This window comes from Pezoporus occidentalis, unplaced genomic scaffold (assembly GCF_034315485.1).
Source record: "Pezoporus occidentalis ecotype Australia unplaced genomic scaffold, CSIRO_AGI_Poc_V1 ctg48, whole genome shotgun sequence".
NCBI classification, from domain to species: domain Eukaryota; kingdom Metazoa; phylum Chordata; class Aves; order Psittaciformes; family Psittacidae; genus Pezoporus; species Pezoporus occidentalis.
In genome coordinates this window covers 5,406,904-5,424,539 of record NW_026915813.1, presented here as the reverse complement: position 1 = coordinate 5,424,539, position 17,636 = coordinate 5,406,904, and the positions used below count along the sequence as shown (strand labels likewise).

The 17,636-nt window shown below is 38.4% G+C and overlaps 1 protein-coding gene across 10 annotated transcripts in view; it reads left to right on the top strand.

Moving 5' to 3' along the window:
• KCNIP4 (potassium voltage-gated channel interacting protein 4) overlaps positions 1 to 17,636 on the top strand; it is a 447,064-nt gene that overhangs the window by 413,050 nt on the left and 16,378 nt on the right. For all 10 annotated transcript variants that reach the window (XM_062636492.1, XM_062636485.1, XM_062636487.1 and 7 more), the window contains 2 exons: positions 10,125 to 10,194; positions 16,740 to 16,810. In XM_062636492.1, the coding sequence (XP_062492476.1) occupies positions 10,125 to 10,194; positions 16,740 to 16,810 (141 nt within the window). The remainder of the gene's footprint in view (positions 1 to 10,124; positions 10,195 to 16,739; positions 16,811 to 17,636) is intronic.

Below are 17,636 nucleotides of genomic sequence, written 5' to 3'. Positions count from 1 at the left end.
TGAAATCTATTCCTGATGAATATATGAAAGATAAGTAGATTTATACTTCCTACAAAGAAATTAGTTACAAAATTACAAATTTATTTGTTTAATTTACAATAAATTGCAAACATTTCTTCTCAGCATGCAGCTCTAAAGTTGGTCAAAACTTGATCTTAGCCCTTCTGGTGTTTGGTAAATACATTAAAAATGGTAACATAGTAAATAAATTAAAAATGTATTTACCAAATACCAACATATATTTAAAGGTATTCCAAGTAAATTCAATACAATACTCATGAATTAATGTGCCGAATTATATAAATTTATTAAATCAAATAAATGAAATCATTACATTTCTTAAGCGAAAATGTCGGGCAAGATTCAATGATGAGAGAGAAGAGGCTGTTGCTATCCTCCCAGATCCATCAGCAGAGAGGCTGAAGATGTGATCAGGTCCTGCAGACAGTTAACTTTGTTCTTCAGTAATTTCAAAAGTTTATTTACATATTTATAGCTGATCAGTTGCTGGGCTGGGCATGTCAAGTGCTCAAGGTGCTCAAGGATTCACTTTCACTCCTCTTGTCTTGCAGACACCACTCATGCTGGAGATAGAGTCATGTTTACAGAACTGACTTCAAACATGGTTGAAAAGTTGTTGGAAGTACAGCATGGTTTAGCAAATACCCAAAGGCAGCTTTTTATAGCAAAAACAATTTTTTTTCTTTTCTTCCCCTCCCTATTTTCCACTCTTCCCCCCACCCCTGTCTTCCTCTGGGAACAGCATCTGGCTATGAATGTTCTTTTCCTCATTTCTTTTCTGGTCTTAGTCTGAAAACTGCATCCCTGTTAGAAGGCAGGACTAACTTGAACCATGTTAAATCAACTGAGACCATACCATTTTATCTCCAATGGAGGTAAAACTGTAGTGAATGAGAAATTCTAGCCCCTACTTTCTTTCCTGTAACATCATTATATTGTTTTGTTTTCATACATAATACAACAGAACTTGCTTTTGATTATTGATCCTGCCCCTCTACTCTGCTCTCGTGAGACCTCACTTGGAGTATTGTGTGCAGTTCTGGTGCCCTCAACATAAAAAGGACATGGAACTGTTGGAACAAGTCCAGGGGAGGGCCACGAGGATGACCAGGGGACTGGAGCACCTCCTGTATGAAGACAGGCTGAGAAAGTTGGGGTTGTTCAGCCTGCTTGGAGACCTCATAGCAGCCTTCCAATATCTGAAGGGGGCCTATAGGGATGCTGGGGAGGGACTTTTTGTTAGGGATAGGACAAGGGGTAATGGGTTAAAACTTAAACAGGGGAAGTTTAGATTGGATATAAGGAAGAAATTCTTTTCTGTAAGGGTGGTGAGGCACTGGAATGGGTTGCCCAGGGAGGCTGTGAATGCTCCATCTCTGGCAGTGTTCAAGACCAGGTTGGACAGAGCCTTGGGTGATATGGTTTAGTGTGAGGTGTCCCTGCCCATGCAGGGGGGTTGGAACTAGATGATCTTCATGTCCTTTCCAACCCTAACTGTTCTATGATTCTATGTATTCCCAGTAGGCGCACACACATAGAGCACATGTATACATAAAATACATATACCTGTATACATAGCCAGCTGCACAATTCACAGATGCACAGAACAGACACATAAACACAGGCAGCACCAACAGCCTCCCCTGAGGCTGAGCAGGATGGAGGTCCACAAATGAGAATACATACATATATATACACATAGATACTGTGCATAAGAGCCCTCGAGGCGGTAGCCCCACTGCAGTTGCTGGTACAGGCCATCTCATGTGTACACACAAATCTGGACAGGACTCCCTGGGTCCTAGGAGCCAACCCCACCATGGTGTCATAGTTAGAGACCCACTCACATCCTGGGTCCCAGGTCACATCACCTGCTCACCAGCTCATCCATCTTGCTCTTTTCTAGCACTCACACCCCTGCACATGCTCCAGACAAACAAACTGACTAGCTAACTGTGTACATGTGGACAGGACTTTTTATCCCCTTACCCCTCTATTTTCCTACACTTGTTCCTCTGCCGATCACCTAAATCCCTCCCTTTCCCCACCTCTTCTTTGCTACTAAACATCCCATAATAAGACCTGTGCAATCCCAAAATGCTCTTCCACTGCATGCTGGAATGTGTCCACCACATTGAAGCAGCAGTCCTCTTCAGTCTAAGCATTCATTCATCTTGGTGCCCTGATGCTGGGGCTGAGTCTTTCCTGGGACAGCGCCAGGAAGTGCCAGGACAGTGTTTCCCTTCCTCTCTGTCCTTAATTTGGGTTCCTGCTTCCTTTGTACCTCTGTGCTCCTCTGGGCTTGTGGAGCAGGGCCTTTGATGGTCTGGTGGTTCCTGAGATGTCCTGGAAGCAGCTACGGCAGGGCGTTATTTGGGCTCCCCAGGCTGCCATTGTCTCTTTGTGCTCCTCTGTGGCAAGCTTTTACCACCTAACCCAACAAAAGCCAGCATTCAGCCAGGAGCAGCATGCTTATAAAATATAAACAGTTTTATTAAGTATAAATAAAATATAAACAAGTTTAGTCTAGAAGTACATTAGGTTGTATTTTTGTTTTCTACTCTGCTTGAAGTATATTCACTGGCCTGCAGACACAACTAAATCATTTTATACCATGTCAGCTGGATATTAGCTAAATTTATGCCGTAAGGCATAATAAAACTCTAAAAAGCCAGCTCCTGCATTGGCCCTAGAGGAAAAAAGGCACAGCAGCCACTGAATTCTCTTCTTCCTGTGTCTGCAAGCTGTAAGATTTTTAGATAAATTTAGGGTATAAACTTCTAACTAGCATTTTTTCATGTCCTATATCAGGACATTATCCGCTACCATTAATTATTTGCGAAAAAACGCATTTTGATTAATAGCATACATACTGACTTATATCATCTTCTAATAGTTTTTTTTTAATGTCCAAATAAGTAATTTTTCAATATTGCATCTGCTTGCCAAATTAGCATCACCCCTTTCTTGTGGCCCAGAAGTGTAGCAGTTGCTGAAAGAGCATTGGGTTTTCTTGTTTGCCATGAGAATTTACCGTATCGGTGTACCATGTTGCTATCACTTATACTCCCTTGCGCTGGAAATCCTGAATTGCACCTCATTTTTTCCCAGGAAAGGGTTCTCTCTCTGCATCCTTTGGCTTCTGTTACAGAAACAGCACAAAGCAAGATCTGACACAAAGCGAAAATGCAGAATATTAGGAAAGAGAATTGTTTCATGCTTTTCACAAAAGGTGCCAGCTCTTAAAAGTGAGCTGAGATTTTACATCTGTCTGACTGGAAATTTGCATCTATCTGATGACTTCTTGGTTTGATCTTGGATTGTTATGTCTGAAAAATTGAGTAATATTTGGTGATAGCCTGGTAAAGGGTTACTTGTGATGGAGCTTCTGCAAGGAAAGATTAGGATCTGGAAAAGATTTTGAGATGTGGGGATTCAGAGAGGGGCTGTTAAAATGGTTTCTTCAAAAAACTAGGAAACAGAGACTATGTGAGATAGGGCTTGGTGCTCTATTGCAAAGGGAAAGAGAAAAGACAGGTGGAAATAAAGCATCAACCAGAGGAACTAAGAAGAAGCTCTGGGGAGAGCTCTCCTTGCAGAGTGGAGGGAAATGAGTGAAGAAATGACCAGGAACAAGATCCATCCTTCAGCACAACCAAGCCAAGTGGATTAGCAAATCTGGGAAAAAGAGCTTGGGCCACCCTGTGTTGGAGGCAAACTGGGATATTACGTTAAACAGCAGGCACTTGAAGTATTTAAAACAAGCTGTTATGAATTTGCAGCTGTAGGAAGGAAAGTTAATTTCCTCAGAAATCTTGACAATGAAATTGCTGTCACCATTGTTTCTCTTTGGCTTTTATGTCACTTCCTGTTTTGGGGTTTATTTTGCAACTGTAACCTTTTTTCAGTATAACTTCACCACCCCTGACCAGCCAGTTATTCCAATTAAACATGAGATATTTTAATGACCCAGCAGCTTAATCTTAGCAGCACTTAGAATCACATTTGTCATTTCAACAAACTCAAACCATTTTTTTTTAATGTGACCCTGCTTGTTTGAGAGAACTTTTTCTGTTTGTCTCTGATCCTCCCACCCTCACCCTTCTGCTTTCGTAACTACTTACTTTCCTGGTTCCCATCAGCCTAGGGCTACAGAGCCATTACTTAAGCAGTAACACTGAGAAACAAAATACTGTAATCTGAAGCGAACTGGCAAAACCTAGAGAGGCTACTGAGTGTCAGAGATCTATATTTAGGTTTTGAAAGTGGCAGTTGGTAAGATTTATAAGTCTTGTTGTTTTGGATCAAGTGTCATATCTGTACAAAAAATATCTGCTTGGCTCAGCAACTGAAGTAAAATGTCTGATCAGTGCTGTTCTTGGCAAAAGTCTTCAGGTGGATGTCATGTGAATGTTGTAGGATCATAGAATAGTTACTGTTGGAAAGGACCTTAAGATCATCTAGTTCCAACCCCCCTCCCATGTCAGTGTGTCAGCTTCAGTGTCAGAGCAAAAAAGGGTCCTTTCAGCGTGAGACTCATCTGGTGTTTCTGCTTCTTCCAAGGCATGAGATCATGTTAGACATGTTTCACCTGAGTCTTTACCTTTTCTACCATTGGAAGGGCTGCTAGTACCTGTTTCTTATGTCTGCTACTTTTGACACATTTTATTTTGGAGGAGGATCAAAATAGGAGTAATCTGTGAACTGGGTATCACTGGGCTTGTTCCAGATAATTTATATAGTGCTTAAATACTTTAGCAACTGGATTTTCAGATCACCTGAGTTCCCTTGCAATTAAATTTTCTATAAGCTTAGAAAAAACACTGTACATTTCAAGTATAAACTTTGCTGATATAATACATTCCTGTAGCCACACTAAAAAAATGCTTCTGTCTGATAACACATTGACTAATGGTTTGCTGATAATTCTGCTGAGTAACTTTATTACAAAGCCACTGATATTTTGCCATGGGAGGGCAATTTAGGCTAAATGCACATCAATGTGCACTGATTAAACATCAAATACATGTATTTTTTTTCTGAATAAAACTAGATGTTTGGCTCAAAACCACTAGCAGGATAAATTAATTTGTATTGCAACCCATGTGCATTGCACAAATATAATTTGGTTCAATTTTCTGCAAATATAAAAATCATAAGAATGTCTGCATCTCAATTACATACATCAGAATGCACACTAAATACAGTGAACTTCAATCAGTCTTAGGTATGTAGCTTTGAAAGTAGGAGGTGCACAAAACTGCATAATCCTTAAAAGCATTGAAGACTGAAAAAATCACAAGCTTAAGAATCTATTGTCTCAAGTCCCTAACTCACACTCTTCTTCCTGGTCAGTATGTTCCTGTTCATAATGGCAAATTATCAAAATCCACTTGTCAAAGCCTCTCCTCTCATCCTGTAGAAAAGCTCTGCCATGTACATAGACAACTTTCCAAGGCTGTTGGCTGTGTTTCCAAGGTGGCACATACTTCCACTGAAATTAAGAGTTGTCTGAAGCATCACTACACTTCAGGTTACCAAGAAGAGTTCAAAAAGTTTTCCTGGTGTCTAATGTGAGCTCACAAACCTCAGACTGTGGCCACAAAACTGTCTCTACTAAGAATTTTGTTCCTTTGTTCCTTAATCTCTGTCACAGCCTTTCAGATGGGCTGCTACTATCCCAGCCCTTAACGATGGCCTAAACTAAAGAAGCTGAGCTCTCTCTCTCTTGGTCCTCATTAGCTATGTGTTCTCATCCCTAGTAGTCTTCATGGCCTTCTGCTGAACCCTCTTCAGTTCTTCCACATCCTTGGAGGGGCCCCAAGACTGTCCCAAGTAGAGAGAGAGAATACCTTCCTCAGCCTGCTGGCCTTGGACCAATAGGTGGTTTATATTATTTGTAGTGAGAATTCTTTGACGGCTCATATGCTGCTTGACATCAGCTGTAACCCCACAGAGCTGCCATTCAGCGAGGGCAAAGGATGATTTGTTCCCAGGCACAGAGCATTGCGATTCTTGTTGAGCTTTGTGAGGTGCCTATTGGCCCAGAATTTATTATTAATTTGACTTACTTATGTTATTAGATCAAGCCATTTGTTAAATTTTCATGCTGCTTGGATCAAACCCCTATTATATGCAGATGAAAAATTAGTCACTGGACTGGACTATGAAAAGCCATTGTGAGTTTAGGTTGTGCGATTTTTGGTAGAATTTAGCTTGAAAGTATCAGCATGCTATTTCAAAATTACATATGTGTTCTTCTATCAAGTTTTGTGTTTATGGAACCTTTAGATTTTAGGTCAAAATAGAAGTGCATGCAAAAAGAGAAAATATTATCAGTTAAAAATAATGAAATCAATGGACATGAACATAGATCTAAAATGAAGCAGAGTGAAAACTGACAGCAGATAAAGCATGGGATGAAGAACCTGTCATGCAAAAGCACATAAATATATTGTAAATTGCCAAAGCTCTTAATACAGCTTTATCCATCATACACTGTTTGTTATACAGACAAAAGTCTGAGCTTTGAGTTTGTTTCTCCATTCTCTTTTCACATTTCATTTCACTATTTCTCCTTTTTTGTCTTTTGTGGTTTGTCTTTTGTCTAAAAAGGGTGTTGATTAGGTGGTAAAGAAGAATCCACTCACTGCAGTATTCTTAGGGATATTGCAAAAAAGGCAGCTTAGATAGCATGAAGCTTGTAAATAATTTACAGGTTTGCAGTGGTTCGTAAGACCATGTGCTGGAGGTGTAATCTCCCAGCAGTAGAATTGCAAGCAAGAAAGATCAAAAGGCAGAATCATATTTATTATTCTCTGTCTCTTCTTTCTGTCAGTTTGCATTTTTTTTAAAGGAGGGAGCACTGGACTCAGGAAAAAGAGTTCAAGATGAAATTTCCCTCCTTTTTATTCTCCAGAAGTAAAATATAATGCATTATTAATGCAATTTTAAAAGACTGTCAAACAGAAATTTTCTGTAACAGATTATATACAGCTGGAGGAAAAAAGAATATACAAAATGGTTTAAATAAGGCTCACATTTTTCTTTCAAACAATTTAATTATTTTCCTCTCTTTTATATAAGTTTAATGAAAGGTTAGAAAGATTTTTTTTCATTATAGTGGGTAGAATGGACAAAGTCAGCAATAACTTGACATAAAGCCATGGAGCATACTTTACAATTACAGTATTAAATCTCTTTCATGGAACTAGAGAAATCTCCTGATAAACACAGTAAAGCCAGGTTTATGAGTCATGAAAAGAGCAGTCTTGGAGGTAAATGATGCTGTCTCTCTCTATATATATATTTAGACTTAAATTATTTAAGAGCAGAAGTGTTCACTGTCTTGTAGTCTCAGAGGAAAGATTCAAGTTAAAGAAAGATTTTAACTGATATTTCTGATAAGAATTGGCCAGCATCACATATTTTTAATGAATGTCCTTAAGATACCATTACTACAGACTTCCAAGAATGGAAAAGATATGGTGTTAGTGGCAATGATTTCATAAAGAGCAGAGGAAAATACAGAGGGTCAACCTAGGGAAATTCAAGAGGTCATTCCTTCCTCTACTTAATACGTAATTCTGTGAAAGAAGGTTGCCTTTTCAAGCAACGCTTCTTTCAAACAGTGACAGAAAAAAGTATTACCTTTAAATGAGGTATGTATATCATGTATTTCTCTAAAATTAGGCTGCTAACTCGTTTTGAACTAACAAAGAATAAATCAGACAATTTTTTCCAGAGTACCCTTAATTCTCCTCTAGTATCACAACATTTAAATGCAGTCGGGAAATAGAACTCTGATTCTTCACAGCTTCAGACTAAGGACTGGCACAGCTGGAGTTGGTGGCATTTCTTGTAAAAAAGGGAATTGTACTCTATGCAAAATGAGCATATTTTGAATATCTTTCTCATCCAAGGAAAAGGTAGAAAAATTGCTGTACACGTTAATAAGCCACAGAGTTAGATGAATGTAGGAGCACATTTTGTCATTCATTATTTGTTAAGCTTCACAATTAAAAAGAAAAAAAAAGAAAGAAAAAAAACCAGGAAAATCTGAATTGTAGACATTCAAATATATAGAGGGACTTTGTTTTGGTTTTCTTTTTTAGTTCACTCAAAATGTGCCTAGCTTTTTGTCTGAAAAGATACTGCATATGGAACAGAAAGGAGCCACAGCAGTTTTTTTCTAGATTTTAAAATACTGCATTGTTCTTTCACACTCCCACCCATCTAGGGGAGAAGGCTTCCCCTTATTCTTCCTGGGGCATGAAGTCTGGGAATGATGTAGACTATGTACCGATGTGTGCTTGGGATTTATGAAATACTTTTGTCAAATTTTCTACATTGCATAACATTTTATCAGTGAGTACCTGAACACTTCTCTGAAGTTTTCTTTATTGTGCTTCAAATACAAGTAAAACCACTGCTTTTTTGCGTGTACTTATATAACACCAGAAGGCTTCACATAAAAGGACAAGCTAGTAAACGTGCTGGGGACCACAAAGACGGTATCCTATCTGACTACAGTCTTTTGGGGAAGTAGAGAGAGATGTTTTAGAATGTCCTCACAACCAAATACATGACAGGCAGGGAGATAACGCCTCACCTAATGGATTCCTCCTTCCCTGATGAAGGGTAGAGATGCTAGATTAATTTTCCTGTTCCTCCCATTCCCTGAAGGCTTTGGTTTGAAAGGCAGTGTGGCCCAGCAGTCAGTATATACCTTGTCTTACAGAGGCCTGTGCTGTAAGTCTAATCAGTGACAGGCTCTGTGGCCAGGAACAAATTTTATACTTCTGTCTCTATGACATCTGTTTTACATCTGTACTGATCAAACAGAATTGTTTCCTACTCCATGCTTGCATGTGCTTAGTTATGGTGGAGAGCTGATTTTGGCTGAGGATAAGTGACATAAATCAAAATAATCGTAGATTTACAGTTCTGATATGCATTTTTCAGGCAGTGCATTCATCTCTCAGCAAGATTACACTGTTTGTTTCTTAGCAGAAGCTGTCATAACTAGGAATATCTCAGTGTTCCTTATTTGAGCTAATAGAAATATAATCTGCTCTCACAGGAAAATCTGTTGTTACACTGGTAAAAGATCTTACACTGTTCTTTAACTTCATTTAAAGCTATTTCCTTTCTCCAGTTTAGGACTAGGAGTAAATAAATTTGAGCCATCACTCCACATAGCATAGAAATAGACAAAAATAAATATATAAATCTTAGTACTTAATTTGTCTTTTTTTTATTTACCTTTGTTTCTAGAAATACTTTCCTTTTAAAGAGCTTGAGAGGCTTTTTTCACACTCTGTGTTAAAGGAATAAATACAAAAGGGAATTAAGTGCATTGCCCAAAGCCATCTGCTCAATCTGACAAATTCAAGTCTAGAAGCTGTCTGTCTGGCCTTTGATGTTTATGTGCGACTTAGTAAACAAAATAATATTCCTTCTGCTTTTCCTACCTCTTTACATAAGTAATTTTTTTAAACTCACTGGTCTAATCCTCTTTTCTTCCACTTTACTTCCTTTTTCTTTGTAATAAATCTGTTCTGACACTTCATGTTTATTCTTTATTACATATTGCAGCTTATGAAAAATATATAAAGAGGCAGAAGTATCTGCAAGGTTTGAATAGAATTTTCTGTTGCAGGGTCTTTTGAATTCATTGAATATAACTGTTCCAGTACAATATGACTGCATGATCTATCAGTAATACCTAACTGCAAATGCAGTCTACATTCCTGCTTGGTTTCCATACCACACAAATGCTGCTGGCAGCTGCAGGAGCAACCACCCATGTCCCACAGCGACACCAATAGTTCCTGCAGCAGAGTGGTTGCTGCTCACATCTAACTCAGGTCTCAACACTGAAGCTGAGTTATATGGCACAGAAGAAATATTTGTTCCATGGGAACTCTTTAGGAAGATGCTTCAAAGTGATAAACATTTAATGCATTATTATTCGGTTGAGAGTGCAAAATCAGACATGTTAAACCCCCAGTTACATTCATGTTCTGTAGCGTCTCATGAACACATAATTTGACTGGACCAGATTGGATGCTATTCAGTTCTCGTCTTTCACTTTTTTTCAGGAATGCCCCAGTGGTGTTGTGAATGAAGAAACCTTCAAAGAGATTTACTCTCAGTTCTTTCCACAGGGAGGTGAGTGCACGTAATTAGTACTACAGTGAGCAAAGAGCTTTGTTTGTTAGTTCCTAAGTCTGACAAAAGACCCATTGCTCAACTTGACACGATTGTTGTCTCAAGCTCTATCTGAACTCAAGGGATAATTTCCTTATGGATGAACACATTTTAAAGTATATATTTCTGAATGGAATGTAGTGATACCTACAAGAAGTCAGTCTTCTATTATGAAGTTACTAGCTGTGTTTGGGTACCTTTGAAAGCCAGGTTTCTCCAAGTAGATTATTTCTTTTTAAACTTTCTACACAGCCTTCCTCATTCTGTTTTATTCCACAAAATCTTTCACAGTAGGAATGAAAACTGTAGAAGGCACTACAGGTACCCTCTAATATTAATGGCAGAACCCCTTTGACTTCTATGTGGTTTCTTTACTTATATAAGGGCTTTTTTTTTTTTTTTTTGCTAACCTGAATTTCAATTAATCAGCTTCTAGGAGTTCCATTACTTTCTTTTTCTTTAGTACCTTTTAGTGCAATGAAGATAATACAAAAATGTGTAACACTTTTTTTTTGTCCGGAACCTTGGATTTTCTTTCAATTTGAATTGTTTTCCTCTCTTCCCTTTCTCTTGCTTTTGTCATTCAATACTCCTTCTTCATATTCTCCTACAGCACTTCAGTGCTGCCTGTTCATCTTCTCCCACAGCTCTTGAGATTTGCATGTTTCCCTGGGACTGTTCATACCTCTTTCTGTTCATTTGTATTTTAAAAACCCACACACTTAATTGGTACGAACAAAACATGTACCAATTAGTTTTATTTTGAATGAAGACTTAGAAGATAAAGAGTAGCATTCAGTATGGATTACCATCACTGAAATCCTTACTAAGTAGGCACACTCAATAGGGAAGAACAAAAGGCTAGAAGAGTTGACCTGCCTACTGATTATTTCTGTATCTAAGCTTTTAAACCAAGCTAACAATTACAGCTTCTGATATTATATTTTTTAGTTACCCTGGCTAATGAAAATAATTCTTTGCATGTGACTACACCTTTACTACACTTCAATAATATTTCCTATTGTAACACTCAGAATTGTTTATGGGCAAAGAGCAGGCACATCTTTTCTAAAAGTAGAGCTAAAATGTATTGTGAGAATAAATGCAATCTTAAAATCCTAATATTCTAGTCTAGACCTAATTGTTACAGGAAGAATATTAATGTAATTGAAATTGATATATACTCAATTCTTAGTTTCTACCCCTTTTCCTGGTGCTAATGCTCACCCTTCCACTGCTGCTCTGGGCCTTTAGGGCAGTGGCATCATGTGGAGGAGAAGGTGGGGACTGCAGTGGACTGTTGGCATTTGGAGTCCTTCCGCAGGAGGAATACGATGTTCATGTTGGTGCTTTCAGCTTCCTCACAGGATTCACCTGGGGTCATTTCTACATGCTTGCTGACATGTTTTTAAGCCTTTATATTTCTCCATTTGTTTGCAGCTCCACATTACACTCAAGTCTGACTGTAGGTGGTGATTTTTACATGTGTTAGATACTATTTCTTTGCATTGCTACCCCTAAAACCAGTTTTGTTCATCTCCATACCCACATTTCTTTAACTGACTTTGAGTGAGTTGTTTGTGGCTGTGGGGTTCCTAGTGCCAGTCTTTGTCCTGAGCCCTCTCATCACACACCTGCTCTCCTCTGTGCTAAATCCCATCCCTCAGCTGCTCAAGGTCTGTGTTGATGTGTGGGGCAAAAAGTTCTTCACTGCATCATTATGTTAGTAATGAATGCCTGCTTCTACATAGAATAACTGCCTATTACTGTTACATGTGTAAAGCTGTAGTTGCACCACAGAACTAAAATCAATGAGACTAAGAAACCCCATCAATTTGAGAGATTGTTGTCACAGCTAACCCACAGGAAACATGGCTCCAAGTTGACGAGCCTCTGTCCTGGGACAAGCACCTTATAAAGCTTGCGGCTTCTTATTAGCAATGGCAATACATGGTTACACAGTTCATTGGAGTTTCAGCAATGACATTACTCTCTTTGCAACAAGGGAGCTACACTTTCCTAAACATAAAATGGAAAAGGGAAAAATAAAAACCTGTTTCTTCTTGCTTCATTTAACTTCAGTAAAATACAATGAAAAATTAGATTTTTAGCAGGGTAGAAAAGTACCAAATGCAGATAATTCACTCATCAATAATATGCTGTTCTGCACTCATAATAGCATTTTTAGCTTTTATAATAAAGCGTTTTCAGAGATCTCAATGAAGAGTACTGGGAAGTGACAATCAAAAGTTGTCCCCTTCTCCTCCCCCTCCTCCATGGCCTCCACACAAGGGCGTGAATCCCTAGTGGTACATAGAGACAGCACAAACAAATGTGAAAACCTAATGTAGTTTTACTCAAAATTTCAAGAAAAATATTCAGTGCAAACAGCAGAAGAGCCAAGTCTTCTTGGAAGAGTAACAGCTCACATCAGTAATCCTTTAATTTCTGTGCACCCATGAAGACTGGATCTGTTTTGTGTAGGTTTTATGCCGTTTTGTAGGTGCCTGTGTTGACTTTGCCATTTTCTGAGAGGTATGGGAGCCAAAGGCTATTCTTTGTTCCTCACATTAGCCAAGGTATATTCAAAACCCAATTGACTGTCTGTATTTCATCACAACAGGGTGAGATCATCATATTTAAGTGTCTAGTTAAGCAGCCAGACTGGATACCAAATGCCTATGTAAACCAGATACAAACCAGATACAATATGATCTGTCATTGTAACAACTCGTATCTGAGCAAACAGAATGATGTTGGGTAAGATTTTAAGATTCAGGGTGACCAAACAGTCATCAAAAAGAAATTTTCCAATGACAACCAGCAAATCACTTCATCAAGCAACTTTCAAGACGATCTAGGACAAAGTACAGGAGGAATAGAAAAAGAACAAGCACAAAAAAGGAGGTACACTGGATTGCAGTAAAAGAAGAAGTAGATTTGTAAGTGGTTTTCCATGACAGAAAGGCACTCCAATAACTTCTTTTTACAAACCCATTGCCATACAGGTGAATAGGCCCCCTGCATTCATGCAGTGGATTACCTGCAATATAACTTGGGATTTGTTCTTCGGCTGGGAGAGTTGTAGATAAGAATCCACACACTGACTAATTATTGCACTCCTCCTTCATGTTATGAACAGAACAGATTATGTCCAGGGTTTGATAAGACCTAGGTTTGGATGTATAATGACTACCATTTTTTCTCTGATGTTTAAAATGATTTAATGGTGTATTTCAAAGGAAATCTGATTTTATATCTGTTCCTGTCTCAACCTGTCAAAATATCAATTTAGCCTACCAGTTATGATATCATAACCCTGCAAAGAAAACATATTTTGTTTAAAAAGTTAAGCTTTTTTCTAACATGATTAATGTTCAAGATTTAGTGGGGTGGAGGCAGAAGGGAATTACATTAAGTGGCTCTGATTAAAGACTAGTGTACATCATACTTCTGTGGTTTTGGAGGTAAAATTTCAGACCAGAATTGCCTGAACAAACCCTGAAAAATATCTCTTTTTATATTTTAAAAAAGGGTTACTAGAAAGAAAAGATTCTTCAACTGGGACTTCTTTTCATATACCGTCATACAAAAAAGGACATATAACACGTATGGGCAACAAACAGTAGAAAATCTTTGTAATAACCTATGTGTTTTCTGTAAATCTACAGAAAATAATTAGGAATATTCCACATGTTTCTAAGAAATAAATACCAAGAGACTGAGAAGCTATTTAAAATTCAGTTTAAAGTAATTATACCACTGTAATATGCATTTTCCCTGAGGATGGTTTGCATAGTGTATTCTGTTGCACAACAGAAGTCTCAGTAGATGTAGAAAATATAACTATAAAAATCCTAAATATAAATTGAAGTCAGCACGTTTTCATTTTTTCTGTTAAAGTATGAATTTATCTCCTAGGCTATGCTTAAGCAATTACACTTATAACAGGATACATGAATGAATGAATGAATGAATGAATGAATGAATGAATGAATGAATGAATGAATGAATGTCTCAACACCTTCCACAGTGTTTTGGTTTTGGCGTTTGTTTTTTTTTTTAATTCTCTGTAAATAGATTAACAGACACAAGGTTTAAAGGTTTCCGAGTTTTTTCTTGTTGTAGCTATTTCACATGATATTAAATTAATAAAGTAAGACCAGAAACATTACTTACTAATATCAATTCTGACTCTGTGAAGTACAGAGTTTTCAGGTTTGGTATATTTGGTTCCTTGGGGTCAAGATACCATTTCAGGTGAGTGACCCAAGACTATCACTGTTTAATTCAAAACAATATTTTGGGCTGTGACAAATAAAAGTTTTCAGGATTAATATGAAAGTTAAAATGGCTTAGTGCCAAGAAAACAGCAAAAGGCTTCTCAGAACTGATGATGTGAAAGGTTTTGTCATACAAGGGGGACTCAGATTTTGTAACAGTCTCCTTTTATTAAAAGTTTGTGAGGTCATTGTTAATTAAACTAAAATTAATGTAAATACACGAAGTAGAAGGAGGAAAGTAATAACTATTAAAAGTAAACTATACCTTAGCCTACATTAATTTGCATAGGTTTTAAGACAGGGAAAAGACACTGAAGAAACCTGACTTCCCAAAACCCCAGTAGCTCACATCAGCAGCACAGCCTCTGGAGTTCTCTCTTTGCTAGGTATCTCCTGGAGCAGGCTGTGGCTGTTGGAAGAAAATGCAAAGCTAGATCTCTATGAAAACTTAGAGGTTTGACAAATTTATATTCATGCTGTCTTAGAATCACAGAATCAGAATAGTTAGGGTAGGAAAGGACCTTAAGATCATCTAGTTCCAACGCCCCTGCCATGGGCAGGGACACCTCACACTAAACCATATCACCCAAGGGTTGTCCAAATGGGCCTTGAACACTGCCAGAATCCCTTCCTGTTATCCTTAACATCCGTAGCCAAGTTTAATTCTAACTGGGCCTTAGCTTTCCTAACCTGGTCCCTAGCTTGCCAGACACCATCCCTGAATACTTCCCATGCCACCTGTCCTTGCTTCCACTTATAATAAGCCTCTTTTTTCATTTGAATTTTCCTCAGGAGCTCCTTATCCATTCAAAGAGGTCTCCTGGCCCTCCTGCTGTGCTTCCTTCTAGTTGGGATGCAACACTCATGAGCTTGTAGCAGGTGATCCTTGAATATTAAACAACAGTCTTGGGTCCCCCAGCCCTCTAGGGCTGTATCCCATGGAACCTTACTAAGTTGGTTCCTGGAGAGGCCAAAGTCTGCTCTTTTGAACTCCAGGGCAGTGAGCTTGCTGCACACTCTTCTCACTGTCCTGAGGATCTCAAATTCGAGCATCTCATGATCACTGCTTCCAAGGCTGCTCTGGAGCATCACATTTCCAACGAGCCCTTCCCTGTTGGTGAGCACGAGGTCAAGCATGGCACCTCTCCTTATCGGCTCCTCTGTTACTTGCAGAAGGAAGTTGTCTTCCACACAATCGAGGAACCTCCTTGATTGCTTGTGCCAGGCCGTACCGTCCTTCCAACAGATGCCAGGGTGGTTGAAATCCCCCATGAGAACAAGGGCCTGTGAGCGTGAGGCTTTTCCTATCTGTCTATGGAGTGCTTCATCTGCAGGTTCTCCTTGATCAGGCGGTCTGTAACAGATCCCCACAGTAATGTCTCCCATAGCTATATTCCCTTTAATCCTGACCCACAAACTCTCTGTTTGACTGCTCACCTGTCCCCAGACAGAGTTCCATACTCTCCATCCTATCCCTAACATAAAGGGCAACTTCCCCTCCCCGCCTGCCAGGCCTGTCTTTTCCAAAAAGCCTGTAACCTTCCATTCCAACACTCCAGTCATAGGAGCCATCCCACCATGTTTCTGTGATGCCTGTTATATCATACCCCTGTAGACATGCCCACATCTCTCATTCCTCTTGTTTGTTCCCCATACTATGGGTGTTTGTATAGAGTCTTGTGTTTCGAAAATGAGTCAATATGCACTGGTCAGTAGGCTTGAAAAATAAAGTAAAATAGTGAAGAGATCACTTGTTTAAGGTCATCATTCAGAGTCTTATTGACCACTTCACTTAGTCATAGCCAGTTTTTCCAAGGTTTTTAAGTAGCTAGCCCTTAAAAAATGTTTATGGGAATTAAGCAGCAAACCAGCTTTAAGAATCTGCTTCTCTGGACAGGATTTTATCTCACCTGTAATTGAGCATATGAGGCAAGCACAGCAGCAGCTTTCTGACAAGCTCAACTTCAACCTGGCTGACAGGCCTGTCTTCTGAGTAAAACCCATATGCCAGATGTGCAGATGACGTCTGCTTCCCTCATTTAAAGTGAGCAAATGAACACATTTTTCTTTTTTACAGGTGAGATAGACCCCATCACAGTCATTTAACTGGTAAGGTAGCTTTGCCATTAAGACAGGTTGCTTCAGATTACAGTAATGTGACTTTGCTATTTGTTCAGATAAGATGTGCTTACTATGAATTATTTTTACTGTTTTAAATTGTAGATTCCACAACTTATGCACATTTTCTGTTTAATGCATTTGACACTGATCACAATGGATCTGTAAGTTTTGAGGTAAGTGATGCTGTTACATCTTTCTCTGTAATTGAATATTTTTTCCATGCTTTGTAATTAAGTTCCATTTGGTGGCTTTTACTATATTAAAAATTTAGCTTATATGACTCAGATTTCAAGTTTTTCCAAAGTATTAACAAAAGTAATTATTTATTTTAATTGTATATCCCTAAATGGCAACTCAAACCATACTGCTATGTAATACTTTTATAAATCTGTAACCCCATTTATAAACAAGTTACATAAAATAATCCTTATCATCCTCCCTGCTTCTGCAAGGTGAGAAGGACTCTTAACTACAACTAATGTTATGAGGATGACTCAGCCAAAATAGGATTGCTCACATACTGCATTATTTTCCAGGAGAAGGTTCTACAGAAAAACAGCTTTAAAGCAAATGTATTTAAAAGCACAAGAGTTTCAAATTCATTCTTCCTCTGTTGAACTGCCTAATCTGTTTTCAAAATTCTGCCCTTCCCTGCTAAGGCTGAGGTCATCAATGCAATATGGTAAAAAGGCAACCCGCTGCAATAGTTTAGATTAAAGCAGGGTGTACAAAACACTGTGAGGGAGCCATTATTTTGAGGGATAGAATTAAATCGTCTTGGTTCATTTGCAAAAGTGTATGTTTGCTTTGTCATGTTTTCCTTTGTTTTGTTTATAATGGACAAATTATATCCTTACAAGTTGAGACTGGATTGTCATAAATACACCCACTTTAAATATGTTCATATGTCCTATATGTGTTTTTATGATTTACTTGAGTGAACGATGATGTGAGGTCTGCCAGAACTTTTTAAAAAACATTTGCATTGCTTTATTATTC